The 18171-nt window shown below is 39.9% G+C and overlaps 1 protein-coding gene across 2 annotated transcripts in view; it reads right to left on the bottom strand.

Moving 5' to 3' along the window:
- Positions 1–17891, bottom strand: part of CNTRL (centriolin) — a 62333-nt gene extending 44442 nt beyond the window's left edge. The window contains exons 1-9 of one of the 2 annotated variants that reach the window (XM_080990758.1): positions 17652–17891; positions 17352–17387; positions 11813–12068; positions 9967–10100; positions 8202–8332; positions 6157–6298; positions 4518–4704; positions 2984–3177; positions 213–332 (exon numbers count right to left, since the gene is read on the bottom strand). In XM_080990758.1, coding sequence (XP_080846884.1) covers positions 213–332; positions 2984–3177; positions 4518–4704; positions 6157–6298; positions 8202–8332; positions 9967–10100; positions 11813–11963 — 1059 coding nt within the window. In that variant the 5' untranslated portion in view covers positions 11964–12068; positions 17352–17387; positions 17652–17891. The remainder of the gene's footprint in view (positions 1–212; positions 333–2983; positions 3178–4517; positions 4705–6156; positions 6299–8201; positions 8333–9966; positions 10101–11812; positions 12069–17351; positions 17388–17651) is intronic. The other variant, XM_080990757.1, reaches the window with a different exon arrangement.
- Between the last annotated feature and the right edge of the window lie 280 nt (positions 17892–18171).

The raw sequence follows: 18171 nt of genomic DNA, 5'->3' as shown, positions 1-18171 counted from the left end.
AGGACATAATAGTACAAATTCAGCCAGACTGGAGTGCTTTGGCAGTTTAGTGCAACTGGAGATATGCTCTTCTACCATCCTCACCATCAGTTTGGAGTTGAGGAGGGGACCAGAGTGTCAGTTCTGATTTTGTACTTTGATTCAGATGTGCAGCACAAGTTTGGGATCAAGTAGGCTCTCTAAAACTGAAAATACTATTTTCAAATAATTACCTCTATTGGATAATAACCTAATGGTTCAAACTTGGCATCAATCTTATAAAAAGCCAGTTCTTGCTCCAGCTCATATTGTTTCTGACAGGCTCGGGTTAATTCCACTGTCTTCTGCTTTAGCTAACAAACAAACAAAAAAACAAACAAAAGGTTAACAAATTGTGTCTTATAAACATATATATTTAAATGGAATGCCAGTGTCATGGGTCGCTATATGATCCATGCATGAATGACACAATACAAACATCTTTATATAGTAAAAATACAGGGTACACTAGTCAGACTTGCATAACAAAATGCATTTGCTTTAGATGTTGCATTTATACAGATAGTTAAACAAAACACACACACACACACACACACACACACCGGCCATGACAAAGCAAGCCAGTCCCAGCATGCACTTCGAGTATTTTCAAATTGTCAGCTATGGAGTGGCTTGTCTGCTATGGAGCGGCTGGCAATAGTTGTATGCAAGATTTGCTGCATCACAACGATTTACTATCTAATGCAAATCACGTTAAGGTATCTGCAAATGGTATGTCATGCACAATGCTGAAAATACATGTACACTCAAAATAAAAAAGAATTAACCAGTCATTCACTTTACTATAGTATTCAAATATTGATAAATCTGATACTAAAATAAAAATAGGGCACCAAGTGCTCTAGCCTCATTATTTCCATTTTTCTGAACTGAATAGAATGAGGCACTTACTCTGTTAGCATTTTCCCCCCTCTTTTACTTTTAGAAGCTAGCAGAACACAACAAAAATAAAAATGCTGTCTTGGTCATATTTTTCCAGTTAATTTTTGCATGTAAGTTGTATTGGGACTACTGCCTTCTGCAGATATAATACTTGATGATGGTAAGCACAAACCATGTTTGTAGCCTAAGCCTGGTTAACAGTCAAATGCAGCTCATCCTGCCCCAGAGTTCATGCATACTCCAGAGCCACCTGGGAGACCTTCTTACTATGAGTGATGGAGAAACTGCCTTAACTTTGACTTGATCAAGTGCAACTATAGCACTTAACCACAGCTCACGCAAACCTTGGTTTCATATATTGATTTGTGCCTAACCATGAACTATGGAAAACAAACAATGCTTAAGAATCATAAATGCATTGGATCCACCTAAATCTGTATGTACCTTTACCTATAATCACAAATATATTTGAAGAACCAAACAGACTGATGGAAACATAAGCAGTATCAATTTGAAACTATCCTATTATTTTCGTTTATCTGGAAGAGAAGTGGGTGCTCTCTCTCTTTTGACTGTTTTATTGTTGGATACCTGTAGGAGAGCATGCAGCAAGGTTCCAATAGGTAGCAGTAGGAAGAACTGAAGGGACGGGGAGAGAAAAGGGTAGAAACAGGAAAGATTGGAAGAAGGAAAAGAATTAGATTTCTAAATCAAAGTATCCAACACCATGCACAACTTCTAATTTAGAAAAATATTTGACACAGGGAAGTGTTTTTGCTGAACAAATAATGATAAAACAAGTACAGCTTTCACATTATTGAATAATTCGAAACAGGACCATGCAAAGAAGCACTATGGGTTGCAGCCAAAAAAAAGCGTAGTCAAGCTTATACACACAGAGGCTACCTTTAGTGAAGAATAAAGGCTCAGTCAGCAATAAAGGATTTGGATCAAACAAACCAAGATACAGGCTAAATGAAAAGAGGAGCTAACTAAATCAGTCACCAGAAGGACAAGAGAAGACAGTGCTGAAAAATATGCGTTACCAGATCAAGATACTAATAAGATTAAACTGTTTGTTCTGTTTATTCAATTGGATGTGTGTGTTATCTACTGAATACAATCCATTGAAAAAATCTAGCTCCCATTCATTTCAGTGGGATAATGACAGTGTGGTCATAAAGACACACATCTTACAAAGCCAGTTTTCAGTAAGCCCAGCTCTGAAGAATCTTAATTAAAAGGGAAGACCTAACTCCCAGTAATTATTGCAGACATGACAAATAATGATTTAATAAAGAAACTCAAAGCTTAATTAGCCATTAAGGTTTTTAAATACAATCCTAATTTTTCATTTCTGCATACAAAATCCACCAAACCACCTGTGGATTTTACATCCAGAAATAAAAGTTGGGGCTCTGTTCAGAAGCACATTGAATGTTAGAAATAAACCATAGATACAATGGGATTTATGGCAACAACAGAACACATGGCTTAATGCCCAACCAGAAAACATTTAAATCCATCTATCTGAAGACAAAAAATGTGTACTAAGGCTAGAAAACATTTAGCTTTCTAATAATTTTAAACATAACACATACAAATATAATGATAATATAATGATGGCTATTGTCAAATAAACCAAATAGAAAGCCAAATAATGAGATTATTCCCACAACTTGATATACAGTGGTACCTCGGGTTAGGTACTTCATTCGTTCCGGAGGTCCATTCTTAACCTGAAACTGTTCTTAACCTGAAGCACCACTTTAGCTAATGGGGCCTCCTGCTGCTGCCACACCACCAGAGCACGATTTCTGTTCTCATCCTGAAGCAAAGTTCTAAACTGGGTTAGCGGAGTCTGTAACCTGAAGCGTATGTAACCCGAAGTACAACTGTACTGCTGTAGTCCTACTGGAGTCAATTGTACTACCACACTGTAAATGTTAACCTAGTGTCATTCAACAGTATAAACAGATAAAACAGTATCATTCAATGCCATAAGAAATTTCTAGAGATATTCAACAGTCTACTGGGATTTTAAGAACCAAGGTTGCTTTACCAGCTCATTTTTTGTCTCTAGTTCACTCTCCAGGTCATGACAGCTTTGTTTCTGTTGCAGATTTTTTTGTTTTAATGATTTGTTAAGGTCATCTTGTTGCTGAAGTTGTTCAGCCAGGTCAGAGTGTTTGGTTTTAAGGTCTTCCAACTCTTTCACAGTTTTCTCCAAGTCCTTTTCTAGATTTTCTATCTCTTCTGCAAAATAAGGCAAATCAGCAAATCATATACACTCCTTTTGCTACATTTACTGATCACTGACAGAAAAGGAAACCAATGACACTAGTGGCTTTTCCCAAAGATGCATGTGGTTAAAGCATGCAAATTACTTGATGGGCATAAAATCAACACCAAGTCTCACAGTTTAATAGACAGAAGGAAGAGGTTTTCCCATCCAATCTAATCTAGGTTTAGGTGAGAAGATACCTACCACCCTCACACTTGTTTTAAAAAAGTCAGGGAAGCTGGAACTCCTCTGAAGCCCTGTCACCACACAGCAGACAAGTCAGAAAAGAGCAGTTGTCCTTCTAACTGCCAAGGACAAAGATTCCAAAGCTTATTTGCATAAGTTCTGCCTATTGTAGGCTTTCTCAAACTCGGCCCTCCAAATGTTTTTGGCCTACAACTCCCATGATCCCTAGCTAGCAGGACCAGTGATCAGGGATGATGGGAATTGTAGTCTCAAAAACATCTGGAGGGCTGAGTTTGAGGAAGCCTGGCCTATATGAATAAGTGGAAGAGCCAACCTATTTCTGAATGGTGTATGACTGTGGAATAACAACTGTCTCTGCTCAACATAGAGAACATTGGGGACTTATGAGGCAGGGCCACACGTGGTAGGGACATTGGAGGCAGGCTTTGTGTTCAGATCCACCCTTTCATTTAAAGATTCAGATTCACATGCTCAAGTGAATGCCTGAACATGCCTTGTGCTTTTCGTAGATGTGATACTCCCAAAGTAAAATTATATCTACTGCCTATATATTTTGAATCTTAGGTCACTTTACAAACTACCCATGTGTGCTGCCAAGAAGACAATAAAAAGAGTCACATCCAATCATGGCTTCCCAAGTAATTGTTGTTACTCATGTTTATTATGGCTTTCTCACTTTCCTTTTTTTGGCAAGATTTAAAACATTTTTACTGTACTTATAATAGGTAAAGTTAAATGGACCCCTGACTGTTAGGTCCAGTCATGGACGACTCTGGGGTTGCGGTGCTCATCTCACTTTACTGGCTGAGGGAGCTGGTGTTCCGCTTCTGGGTCATGTGGCCAGCATGACTAAGCTGCTTCTGGCGAACCATACAATACAATTTAAAAAATAAACTAAAGAAAATGAACATGCAGAGTCCTCTCTCACAGGTAGCTCTTAATACCTGTCTTACATAGAAAGTGGTGGACCCTCCCAGCTTTCAGCTGAGAGCTTTCCTTTATTCTTCCAGCCCCTCATCATGTAAGATCTCAACAGGAATTACTTCTGAGTAGACATGTATTAGCTAGAACTGTTGTTTTATAATCCTATGATTATCATATTTACCTAAATTAAACCTCTCAAGAGCTTCTTCTCTGTCATGGTTTGTCACTGGCTGTCCCTCAAGATCTTCCAGTGACCTCAAATGGAATATGGTATACAGACGATAATGAGGAAGGTTTACAACAGGATTGTCTGCCAGAAACAGAGAAGTCAAGTCTTTAAGAGACTTCAGTTTAGCTACCTCATGGAGCTGAAAGAAAGGAGGGGAGGTACAAGAATTAGATATTCTTTGAAGCATGAAACATATTCCATTTTCTGCTTATAGACACATAATCTAACATAAAATATTAAGTCAATTATTTATGTTAAAACTGAACCCAGACCAGTGAAATCATACTGTGTCAGTGATAACAAGGCATTAACAGTGTTACACAAAGGCAAAAAAACACCAGAGCTCCTGAGTCAAAATGTTAGGAGATTTCATTTGAGTGCTGAAACATGTGTTCCCAACAAGGGCGTATCTTTCCATGAAGAGATATGCCCCCCCCCCATCAGAACTGTTTATCGAGTTTTCATCCAAGTCCTAAACACAAGTATTGTTCAGAGTGTTGTACAAAATGCCTCCAAGGGCTGTTTCTAATGGTGCAAGAAACTTTGTGAAGGTCTTAAGCTTAAATAATTCAATGAAGCACATCCAAAACTTAAAGCAAAACTGAATAGTTTTGACTCAGCCCTAGTTAAAATGGAGAAAATATATCAGGTGTGGGGAACCTTTGACCCTCCAGATTTTGCTGAACTGCAACTCCCCTCATCCCTACCCACTGGCCATGCTTGCTGGGGCTGATGGTCAAAGGATCCCAACATCTGTGACACATGGACCTGAATGAAGACAAAAGGCCTCAGTTCAATAGGTTAAAAAAAAACCTTCAGGAATCCTTTAGCATATTGTGTCTGCTGGGGCATTCTAAGGTGACTGTCATGGAATCTCAGTGCTCCACGTAGCACTCTATGATAAATTCTAGGACAGTCACTAAGCTCATACAGGGAACTGATGTATACAACCTTATTGTTGCTCCACTTGGATGGAGAACACACCCACTCTCCTCCAGCTGCGCACTGCTGGAGAGAGTGCCACTGGAGAGCCATGTGCCTATCAGGGGCACTCAGCCAGAATTACTAATCTTCTCACTGAAGAACTCCTGAAAAGCTCCAAAGGCCTTCTGGAAAATAGTTTTGCAAGCTACTGCCTTAGCATATGTCAACATATAATTCTAATCATCATACAGTGGGAATCTCTGGGGGGAAATCCTCACACTGACACTTGCTCTAGGCTTTATGGAAAAATTGCTGGAACTATATGATTGTCTCTCATTTTCTCGTCCTCTTTACATTTCATCACATGAGAAATGTACCCTACTTCATCTTATCTTCCTTTAAAATCATGTATTTCTGTGATTTGTCACCAGATGAAAGCATTCACATGTGCTTGGAAGGCCCATTCTTTAAAAGTAAAGAAATAATAATTAAATATAGCTAACTGGTACACATGGTTATTATCAATCTTCTACAGAGACAGCAATTTTCAAATGTCTATAAGTGTTATCTTAAGGAAAAGGCTTAAAGAAAGAAGTAAGCAGACAACAACTAAAATCCAAAAACAAGGAGTGTTCTGCAAGCATCGCTCTAAGTTGAAATCACTTACTGATGATATTTTGTTTTTTCTCAAATTCAGGATGCGCAAGGACCTGAGTTTCTTCCCTACCCATGCTGGGATGTGCTCAATCTCATTCCCAGCAAGGTTCAGCTTCTGTAAATTCTGTAGATGTTCAATACCTTCTATTTTACTGGTGAACAGAGAGAAATATTGAAGTTATATATTATAAGATGAACAACATCTGTATACCTTTAAGTTTCTCCTAGAACACAGGGAACATTTTCAAACCATGACTTCTAAAACCAGGAACAACTCTCATACGTGCTCACATCTGGCTTCATAGTTTTTTAAAAGGCTTAGCCACAAACACTGGAGACCTGTTGAATATTCTACTATTTCTTCCTAAACCTTTGGGTTTGGAGTCATGGAATCCTAGTGCTCTGCATCTGTATGTTTTGTTTAGTCTACAATCAGAAAATGAGACTCCAAGCCAAAAAGCTTTGAGGAATTAAATTTACAGCAAGCACAAGAAAGAATAAGATGCAATAACAATAGATGTTTGATAAATGATTATTTCATGTAAATTGAGTTCCTCCAAAACTATATGCAGCTTTTCGGCTTGATACCTGGTTTGGTGTTTGCATAACTGTTTTCATTTTGCCATTTTAAAACAAATATAGAATAAAACATATATTTAGGGAGGACAAACGATAGCTATCAAGATACTATGCCAGTAAATAAAATTTCTGAAATCAAAAAACTGTTGCAATATTGTTGGGGATTTTCAGGAATGTTAAGCAAAACTTCATTAAAATATTATTGTAAATACTATTGACTGTTTGGAAAGGTTCTATTTTACGCTCCAAAAACTATACCATTCTAATCAGCATATGGTAGGAGGGAAATTGCTTGTGCCCTTCTCTGCTTTCGTTTGAAAAGGTTTATCATGCCTGCGCTGTTATGCCTTGGTGTTGTTGTTTTTTTAAAAAAAAATCCACACAACTCATTGCTCTAATCCACATTTCATCATAGAAAAGCTGTTTCACCAAGTGAGGAAGTTACAACAAATGTAGTGTGTAGAAATCAATGGGCAGCCTGATCCAAAAAGATAGTTAAATGGTAGCATTCAGGTTTAGGCAACTTAACTTCACAGAGCTAACTGTGCAATCCTATTCCATGATGCTTACACCTAGGTAAATGGGGTTAGGATTGCAGCCTGTCATTTTAAATACAGACACTTGATAATACCTGGTCTGCAAATCTATGTTCTCGCTCTGACCTACAAACAAACAAACAAACAATTTATTATTTATACCCTGCCCATCTGGCTGGGTATTTCAAAGCAGTGGCATGCAGCAAAATTTTCTGTAGGGCAACAGTAAGGTCAGAGGTGCCAGCTTGAGAGAGTAATTGTGGGGAGGACATCATGTATGTGAGCACTGCGGCTCCCTCCCTAAGCCAAGCAGAAGATTCCCAGGTTTTGGGAAGGTAACAAAAGGGATCCTGGACCCGTCGGAGTATTGTGCCTCCTTAAGCTGGGCAGAAGTTTCCCAGACTTTGGGAAGGAGGCACCAGGGGAACATTTAGGGGACTAGCCTAGTCCCCTAGTCCACTGACCACTAAAGGAGCCAATTCCTAGGGGCCATGGGGACTTTGGACCCCACAATAACACATTGGAAGCTACGCTTTGGTTTTTGAATGTTTTGGAAGTCAAATGGACTTCCAGAATGGATTCTGTACGACTTCCAAGGTATAACTTACATATCCAGAGTGAGCAAGAACACAACCAATGTGGTATAGAATGTGGCATAAGACAGCTTCCCATGTTCTACCTCTACAATCATGAAGGATTTTAATACCTTGATGCCATTTCTCCATCAAATTATGAAAGCTGCTTTGCTAAAAAAGTACCAGGACCAAAACAAAAGCACTAGAGCTACAGACTCCTACAGCCTGGGTTATTTTTAGTTCTCTCTTTGGTGGAAGCTGTTCCTGTTTCATGGTTCACAATCCCAATGTAGCAACATTTTGCAACAATGAATCTTTTAATGCACCATACTAAGAAAACAGTATTTTGCTATAATCTTGCTTACCATATTTTGTTGAATGATAGATTGAGGTCACGTAGCTTTAAAAGTTTGTCTAGTTTTTCAATCTTCTCAATCAGATTGTTACTGAGATTGAGGACCTCGAGTTTACTACACTTCTCGAGATTTTCTAGGTACTGAAAATATACACAAGATATAAAACTACTAGAATAGTGTTGACAGTGAGAGAAAACAGTAGCCTTCTATTTTTCAGAGCCATGCTGACAAACAATTAATCATGCTATCAACTGAGATTAATAATCGAGTGTAATTGTACCAACCGATTTTGAATTTTTTTTTAAGTTTAACCCAAGAGGCATTTAAAAACTTATTTTGAGCATCTTAAATATTTGGAGGCAGCTTCTCAAGTGGCCAAATTCAGAGATGTAAAACGGTTGTAAAAAACCAGCTTTATCTCACTCTGATACTGAGAAAGAAATTGCAAAGAAAGACCTCATTACTAGGTTTTCTTTGGGCATAGCCACGATTTATTTTAGGGTGGCAGACTTTATGTTGGGGGGGGCACAGAACCAAGTTATTTGTGATGCAATTGGTTAGTTAAATATTTTTATTTACTTATTTGAATTGGGGCAGGGGCACCTTCCCTCCCCTACAAACCTTTGGCTACACCCATGTGGTTACTCATCATTTTAAGCAAATGAACTCAATGAATTAAAGTTATTTTAAGCTGTGCCTAATTCTCTTCAACAGGACATCACGTTTTATTTTTTCTTCCAATTGTCTTATTCACACTTCCTGGTAAACTATAGTCAATGATTTGCTGTGAATGTGCTGATCTTGGCCAATTTTTGCTCTTTCCAACTCATGCTAGAAAGAAACAAATTGCTGGTGTAGCTTTACATTCAAATCAGGGATGATGCTTTGTTACGCTACCCCCAAAATCAGGAACTGGAGCCATGGTTTGTTCTTGGTTTACTGACTGGGGTCCTTTAATCAGGGACATAATGCTAAGTCACGGGTTTATTTTGTTTTCTCCATGTGCTAGTGGGAAACAATATTCAGGGTAAACCATTAACTATGATTTACTGCAGAGATAGCCAACATGGTACCTCCTCTAGATGTTCCCATTATCCCTTACCATTGGCCATGCTGGCTGGGGCTGATGGGAGTTTTAGTCCCACATATATAGGGCATACTAGCAACTCCTGGTCTACAATGAAATGTGAAATATGCTATTGTATTTAGTTTATTAAAGTGGTGTCAGGACTTATTTGGGGAGCCTCCTGCCCTCTCAGAATGGGATCCAGCCAAGTGAACTCACTAGGAGTCTTTTTGTTTACACTACTCTCTTCAGGCACAGAAGGAAATAAAGGTGTAGAACATCAGCCTCTGTGATTTGCAATTTGTATGAATGCTCTGCATTGACTACTCGATATAAATTCTGGAGAGCCTGGTTTTCCACCCTTGCTTGGGCTGTAGAAAGGTTATTGCTTTTAGATAAAACCTCTAAGCTAGGGAATTCACTTCTTCTGGTCTGGATAATTTGCCTTGATAAATAGCCCCAGAAGCAAGTCATTGGAACAGGGAGCACCAGCAATATATAGTATAAAAAATTCGACTGTATACTTTTTAAAAGGCATGATATAAAGTCAAGGACTCTATGGGTAGTTTTTGTAGGCAAATTGGAATGTGCAGTGGTAGCTCTATATGCAGCAATTTTTTTGTTCTAGGTGAATAGACACAAGTGTGACATTCCCCTGAGTCCCATCAGGGGGAAAGGTGAGAGGAAAAATAATAATAAACATTATACCTTAAACTTCTTTCCCCCATCTTTGGCAAGGGAAAGATTTAGAGTAGTTACGCGTGCCAGATTTTCCTGTTTGGACAGCTTCTTGATAAGAGTCTCAGTTATGTATCTGATACCTGGACTGATACAGTTGTCATCTGAAATGAACAATAAGGTGTTGCTGTGTGTGACAATACAATAATAGAAAGAAAAGCATTCAACTGAAAGTTTTGTCATAAAGGACAAAATATCTGATTGCATTAAAAAGTGCTTTTAGCATGTTCATAAAATATGTAGTATGACAAAGCAAACCTATTAGTGAGTTGTTTCTATCACTGAGCTAATAACTTTGGATACTGACACTTCCATCATGAACCTCATAATGGTCTATGTTTATTGACCATCAAACTTGCCATTTGTCCCCTTTGCTTTCCATTATCATGTCTCTTTACAATAGGAGTGCCTAACATGTAGCTCTCCAGATATCATTAGACTCCGATTCCTACTAGCCCCAGCTAGTATGGTCAAAAGTCAGGGGTGATAGTAGCTGCAGGGCAAAACATCTGGAGGGCCACAGGTTCTCCATCCCTGTTTTAAAAGTTCAGTAATTGTCTTTTCAAAGAAGGGTATTATCTTTCAATAATTCTTTTTCTATTTTTTATGGTTCCTTCCATTTCCCCTCACTTCTTCTCCTGAACTCTCTTCCTGAACATCTCTTACTTTAAAGGCATTCTTAAAAATTACTTTTCCATGAAACCTTTTGGCCTAATGCTTAGATTTCACTCCCAACTGAAACCAAGCAGGCATACCCTGACAGAACACTTATCCCAACATGAACATACCCAGATCCTATGTTCCAAAGCTGCCAGTCTTTGTCTTTGGCCTAGAATGCCCCCTTTCAGAGCTTTCTGTGAATTATTGCTGCTGGGAAAACTGCTGCCTGCAGCTTACCACCCACATGGGTGCAGCTAAGTTCTCCACCATGGCAAGTCCAACTACCCAGCATTGCTCCTCTCTATAAGCACTATGCTAACTTCTCCACCATCCATTAATGTGGAGAGTAGGGACAGAGTTCCAAATAATACAGCAAGATAAAAGAAATTAATCTAACAAAAACAAAAATAGAGAAAGTCCTCTCTCAAAGGTAGCTCTTAACTCTTGTCTCACACAGAAAGTGGTGGACCCTCCCACCTCTTTCCTTTCTTCTCCCAGTCACTCTCTCAGGGTCCTTCCACCAACCATGTTATTCTCAGTGTGCCCTGCCTGGTGCTGACTTCAACAACTTTTTGCTGCCACATTAAAACATGCCATAGTTTTGGGCAAGGTGTGCTGGGACAACTGAAAAGCTCCTCTCCTGTGTCACCAACCTCTGACCTTCTTTTGGATGGGGCACATGGAGAAGGACCTCCGGTTCTGAACAAAAGAACTCTCTAGTGGGCGCTCTGGCACCTCTAAACACACTCAGCTGCACCTGCCTGAGAACATGTTGTGCTCTTATTATCTACAAAATGCTCTAAATAGATATTAGTTTCTGGAATGCTCTTCCTAGGGAGCATCACCTGGTACCTTCATTTTCATGCCAGGTGAAACAAGGCATTGTGTTATTTCCTGTCTTTAACTCTTTTTTCCCTGTGTTATTATTATATGAAATTTTATCTTGGTATTACTGTTTTTATTTTTATAATTTGTTGAGGTGCCTGGAAATACCGTGCTCTATAGTGGAATACATAGTTATCAAACAATCAAGAAATAAAAGCTAGTTCAAAAGCCATATTCTATTGTTCCCCCACCAAAATAAAATAAAATCCGGGCATATGTCTAGATCTAAATGTAAAAAATGTATAGTTTAAAATGCTATTAACTACTATACCTTGTCCAACTGAAGATTCAGAGGGAATTCCTGTATCACTTTCTTCAGGTGCATTTCCTTGACGCCTTTTCCCCTTTGTCAGATAAGTAGCTGGAATACCTCGTCTGCTCAACGGAGATGGTGACCTGCTGCTTGAACTCACAGTAGACATTGGACTCCGAGTTCGAGATGAAGACAACAGTCTCTTTCTAAGTGGTGCTCTTTGTGGCTGGCCTTTCCTTATTGCACAGAATGCTGCATAGTATTAGGTGAAAAGCTACAAGCAGACAAACACAAGATCCTTTTTAAATCGTTTCCAAGAGCATAAAAATATTCGTATAGCTGCTCAAATGTAATCTACAGATCTTAATTACTGGTTATGTTAAATGAACATTAAAGAAACTTTCTTTCAGAGCTTTTACAACTCTCATTCTTCATCCTTATTTTTAACTGTTCTTTCAAAAAGTGAAACTCAAAGTGACTTACAAAATGAACTTTAAAAATGAGGATAAACCAAAAAATAATAAGGAAAGCCACTAGTGCACACGTCCCTCAGTGCAACTTGCCTAGGCAGCCAGAGCTAACTCAAATTTCATGCCTTCTATCTTTGCTTACTTACCACGTCCTCAGTTTGCTTTCAGGAAGCTGTGGTTTCCCACCCCACCCCCACTAGTGCAGAAACACTTTAGCTTATATGAACAGTTTCTGTTAGAGTTGTAGGATAAGAAAACCAGCCAAAGAAGCAAACTACCTTAGAGATTCCTCCACCTACAACTACTTTCTTGAGGAAGAGTATTGTCAGTTGCCTGCCTATTACAGTTATAAACATGAATGGCAAACATCAGGCCTGTTTTCTCCTTAACTGTTTCAGCAAAATAGGAGGCAACATAACACATTGCCTTTCCAAGAATACCTAAAGGCAGTTCAAACTGTTTCTGTTGCTAAAGCACATCTACTATCTGCCATCTCATTTGGACAGTAACAAAAAGCAGATCACAACATTAATTTTAGTTCACTTGATATATAAAGCATGCACCTTTTGATGACTCACATGGTCTCTGCTGTAGGCTCTTCAAAGCAACCAGTCATATTGCCCAAAGCTAACTTAAAACTAAGGCCATTGTTTATTAAACTGCTAAACTGTACTTCTCCCTAACATTCTCTGCTGCTATGAGTCTGCAGAAGGAAAGGAAAGTACACTTTAACCTCTGCCACCAGTCAGGGATCCAATGGCCAGGGAAGACCATACCTCTTGACTCCTAGGAAGCAGGTAAGGCAAAAGGTAAATGACCTCTGGACGGTTAGGTTCAGTCAAAGGCGACTATGGGGTGTGGCACTCATCTCACTTCAGACCAAGGAAGCCAGTGTTTGTCCACAGACTGCTTTCTGGGTCATGTGGCCAGGATGACTAAACCACTTCTGGCGCAACAGAACACCATGACGGAAGCCAGAGTATACAGAAATGCTGTTTCCCTTCCCATGGCAGAGGTACCTATTTATCTACTTGCACTGGTATGCTTTTGAACTGCTAGGTTGGCAGAAGCTGGGACAGAGCAACAGGAGCTCACCCTGTCGTGCAGATTTGAACTACCAACCTTCTGATCAGCAAGCCCAAGATGCTCGGTGGTTTAGACATAAGTGCCACCCGTGTCCCCTCTCCTAGGAAGCACATCATGGCAAAAGAGAAATGAATGTGGCCCAATTCATTGGCTGCAGAAGGAGAAGCGGCACAGAGCTTGCTTCTGTCCTCTCTGGCAGAAATCACACTCAGCTCCAACTGCCAGTTGCCCTGAGTGTGCACAGCCAATTGGTCTCTGCCAAAGGCTTCTTATTTGTGTGAATGTAAAGGCAGGGAGGCTCAGTTTTCCAGATCAAATACAGCAGGGACGTCCAACTCCATAGATTGACCAGAAACACCCCGGGATCAACCAGTAGATCACTATTGACCTGTTGGACATGCCTGAAATATAGTATTAATGCTGAGAGAACAAGAACATCAAGAACTGGTGCCTAAATTTGCTTCTTTCCTTTCCCCTACCCTTATTTTTCATACATGTCTATTAGATTGTGAGTCTGCAGGCAAGGACTGAATTATCTTTTAATCTCTCTGCAACACTTGGAAACAATGGGTTCTTTATAAGGTAAGAATAGCACATGTATTATTTTAACTAGCTTCTTAAACACTTGTATAACTAACAAAACTAACATTGTGAGGCTGAGATGAAAAAGAAAATTCAACAAAAGACTAATTTTTTGGGTTTTAGCCAATGCTAATCCCACTCAGTGTAGAACTATTGAAAATAATGGACAAAAGTAACTTAGATGCATTAATTTCAGTGGGTTTACTCTGAGTAGCAGTGCTATTTTTCTAGAAAAAGAGATGATGGAACTTACAATGAACACCTCCCTTGTTCTCTTAGAATGGCAAAGATGCTCACCTGAAAGGTGCAAGAACTGTGTTCTGGCAACTTCCGGCTGAAAAAAAGCCCTGCTGAGTAGAGCTCAGTTGACAAAAACCCTTTTGTCATACATGCTCTAATTTATTTCACCTAGATTTTAATACTCATAATCCTACATATCCTGCAAACAGCTTCATTGATTTGTTTAATCTGCCCACATATTATCTTTCTTTCATCTTCACTTTTTCTTTCCTAGCTATTTAACATTGTGGTTGGTGGTTAAATACTTCAGACTGGTTTGATACTGCTCTTTATCCTTGTTTACTGAAAGCATCATTAAAAGACACATCACTCAGAGTAGCTTATTTTTTTAAGAGCTGTCTTTTTGATGATGCTTTATAAAACAAGCCAATGTAACTTCAGACAGAACTTTGTTTTCATATCCATATGATGTTGGACAACTATCACCATATTGTACTTCACAATCCCACACACTCCTAGAAGTAGACTGTCTCCAAAATATGGAAGACATGAAACGCTCAAAGCAGAGAGGTTGAAGAAGCTGGGAAACATGAACAGCCTCCCCCAACAATGTGGCACTTGAAAGAAGGGCAGATTATTTATTACATCTTTATCCCAATCATTCTTCAAGAAGCATTGGGCCACATGTGATACAAAGGCATTTCCTAGAGGAAGCTTTTTTTGGAGTGTGTGTGAGTAGGATTTGCAGTGGCCCAAAGCTTATTTGGGGCTGCACAACTCCAGTTCTTTATTCATTTATATGTGTATTATTAGCATAGGGGTGCTATGTTTAACAGCATCTTGTATCAAAACAGTGTTGGAATGGACATGATGTTATTGTGCTTCATACAGGGCAGTTTCCCTCTTGTGCTTCATACAGGGCAGTTTCCCTCTTGTAGTGCATGTTTTCACTTATTCTGGGGTGGGAAATCCCCAGTTTTTCATTCATGTGTGGCATGAATGAAATATTAAATATTAAAGTCCCTTGTGCAAAAACAACACTTTTAAACAGAGAAAATGCTGTTGCTTCTGGTCATTGTGATGTATGAAATAGGGTAGCCCTGTGATTTTATTGGTGTGCAGAACAAGTACCTTATTGAGGCAGCTTATTTACTATCCTTAAAAAGAACTGCTTCTTTTAATCATGCTGCTCTATTTAAATTTTTTACATAAGAAATTGGGAACTAGACACCAGCCACGAGCTCTTAGCATGCTGTCTGTTCACCAATGAAACGTCTGTCATGAAAGGCTTGCAATCCTATACTCGCATATTGACAATAAATTCCTTGCACTCCTGGTTCTTACTCCTGAATAGACATGCACTGTAGATTGCATTGTAGATTCTTAACTGTGCTATACTATACTCAGGTAAACCTGACTCAGTTCAGCGGGAGCTTTAGTTCATTCTCCCCTGTGGGTGGGGTTCCTCATCTTTTCTGGATTACCAAGAAAGTTGGGTAGAAAATAGGGCTGCTGTTGCTTGAATTTGTTGTTTTAATTTGCTACATTAGTGTGCATTATTATTGCATTGCATTTATGAATAGCTTCCCATGAAACACCTTGAAGAAAGTAACAATAAAAACACCAATAATAAATCATCAGTAAAAACAATTTCAAATCCAAGACAGACACAGACTGGGATAAAAATCTCTACTTTAAAGGATTTTTGAAAAAGGAAGGTCATAATAATATTTTTCTATTATTATTATTATTTATCATCATCATTTATTTATTTATTTATTTAGCAGGACATAGAAACAGTGGTATAGGATAATCATATTTAAATTGCACTGATATGCAATGAAATTATTATGATTATTTTTTAAAAAGAAGACTGACATGTAATGCAAGTATTTTTTATTATGAACATTATTTTTAAATTGCACTTCTCTCTTTCTCACTACAGTCATACCTTGGCTCCTGAACTCATTGGTACTCAGACCTTTTGGCTCCCAAATGCTGCAAACCTGTGAGTGTTCCGGTTTGCAAACATTCTTTGGAACCCAAATGTCCGACAGGGCTTCCGCGGCTTCAAATTGGCTGCAGGAGTTTCCTGCAGCCAATCGGAAGCTGCGCTTTGGTTTCTGAACGTTTTGAAGTTCCGTTCGACTTCCAAGGTACGACTGTATTCTGTTTGCAACCCTGGAACACATGTAGTGTGCTTTATTTTAAAGGATTTGGTTGTATTCAGCTAAGTTCTACACTGAGGACACCCACTGAAAATAACAGATCTAAGTAAGTTATGCTCATTATTTTCAGTAGGTCTGTTTTCTCAGTAGGAACTATTATTATTGATTTATTAATCACCTTATAAATCACCATCTCAAGGCAATTTACAGATGAAACAATTATAACCAGGTACACTTAAAACAGAAGGGACGCAGGTGGCACTGTGTGTTAAACCACAGAGCCTAGGACTTGCCGATCAGAAGGTCGGCGGTTTGAATCCCCACAACGGGATGAGCTCCCGTTGCTCGGTCCCTGCTCCTGCCAACCTAGCAATTCCAAAGCACGTCAAAATGCAAGTAGATAAATAGGTACCGCTCCGGCGAGAAGGTAAATGGCGTTTCCGTGCGCTGCTCTGGTTCACCAGAAGCGGCTTAGTCATGACCCGGAAGCTGTACGCCGGCTCCCTCGGCCAGTAAAGCGAGATGAGCGCCGCAACCCCAGAGTCGGCCACGACTAGACCTAATGGTCAGGGGTCCCTTTACCTTTACTTACACTTAAAACAAAAACGAAACCTTAACAAATGAACACTCGTAGTAATACTTGTCATCGCATATGTGACAAGTGCACACAAGCGGAGCTTCTTTCTGTTTAAAAAGGAAAGGTCAGAGCTTATTTTGTTCCTTTTCTTCCTCTGGCCCCACCCCCTGAAACTACTCTTACCATTCACCCTGTTAAAACATAAATTTATGCTGAAAGTGTGTGAGATAGAAATTATTTATTTATTATTTATCAAAGTTGCCCGTTGTTTATTATTGATTAATTAATTGAGGAGCACAGGGCGATTTACAGTATAATGATCCTGCCCACGGCAACCCTAAACCACTTACAACCAGACAGACAATAAAGCCCACTTAGATACATTAAAACCATGAGGAAAGAGAAACACATTTTAAAAAATCCCATCCACTTACTTCTAAAAGTCAACAGAAAGCCAAATAATCAAATATCTAGAAAGAGAGAGAGAGAGAAAATAAACTAATCCTTCCTCCTTCCCTTAACCTGTGTGGGGGCCCTGAGGTCCGACACCCCACACACCTCCCCAAAGAGAGTAAGGGCGTCCCGACTCCTCCTTTCCCTTTGGATGCGCTGAAGGGACGAAGCCACTCAACGGCAGCCGCCCAACGGCCAGTTCCCGCCTGCGTTCCCTGAGGGCGCCGCTTTGATTACTCCCGTCGCCATGGCAACCCCTCAGGGCGCGGGCCGAGCCTCACCGTCACGGCTAACATCGAGGGCTTGCGGGGGAGCCGCTGCCGGGCTCGCTCGTGGCCCGGCTCGCTTTTATATAAATGTCTTCTCGACCGTCTTCCCCTTTCCTTCTTCCCTCCAGTTTTGAAACTTGATGGAAATTAAACAGGAAGGCAGCGGCTCAGCGCTCGCCGGTGAGGATTTGCCTCACGTTGACAAGCCGATCCTTTTAACAGCCCGGCGACGCCATCTTTGGCGGCTTGAAAAGGAGAGAGAGAGAGAGAGAGAGAGAGAGGGTTGGAGCGCGGGGGCGGGGCTTCCCGCAGTGACACGCCCCCGCCCCACCCCCCTCGCTGTCTCTTTTTAACTGTTCTTCGCCCAGATTTAGGTCGTTGGGCGCTTTCCCGCCTTTTATTGTCAATGTCTCCGCCTACTGTTTCCGCGTCTCTTACTATGGCTCTTATAACTAACTAAAGGTAAAGGTACCCCTGCCCGTACGGGCCAGTCTTGTCAGATTCTAGGGTTGCGCGCTCATCTCACTCTAGA

The sequence above is a fragment of the Podarcis pityusensis genome (genome assembly GCF_964106645.2).
Source record: "Podarcis pityusensis genome assembly, chromosome: Z".
In the NCBI taxonomy this organism is placed as follows: domain Eukaryota; kingdom Metazoa; phylum Chordata; class Lepidosauria; order Squamata; family Lacertidae; genus Podarcis; species Podarcis pityusensis.
Note: the sequence above shows the minus strand (reverse complement) of the source record. Positions and strands in the feature narration are given on the sequence as shown.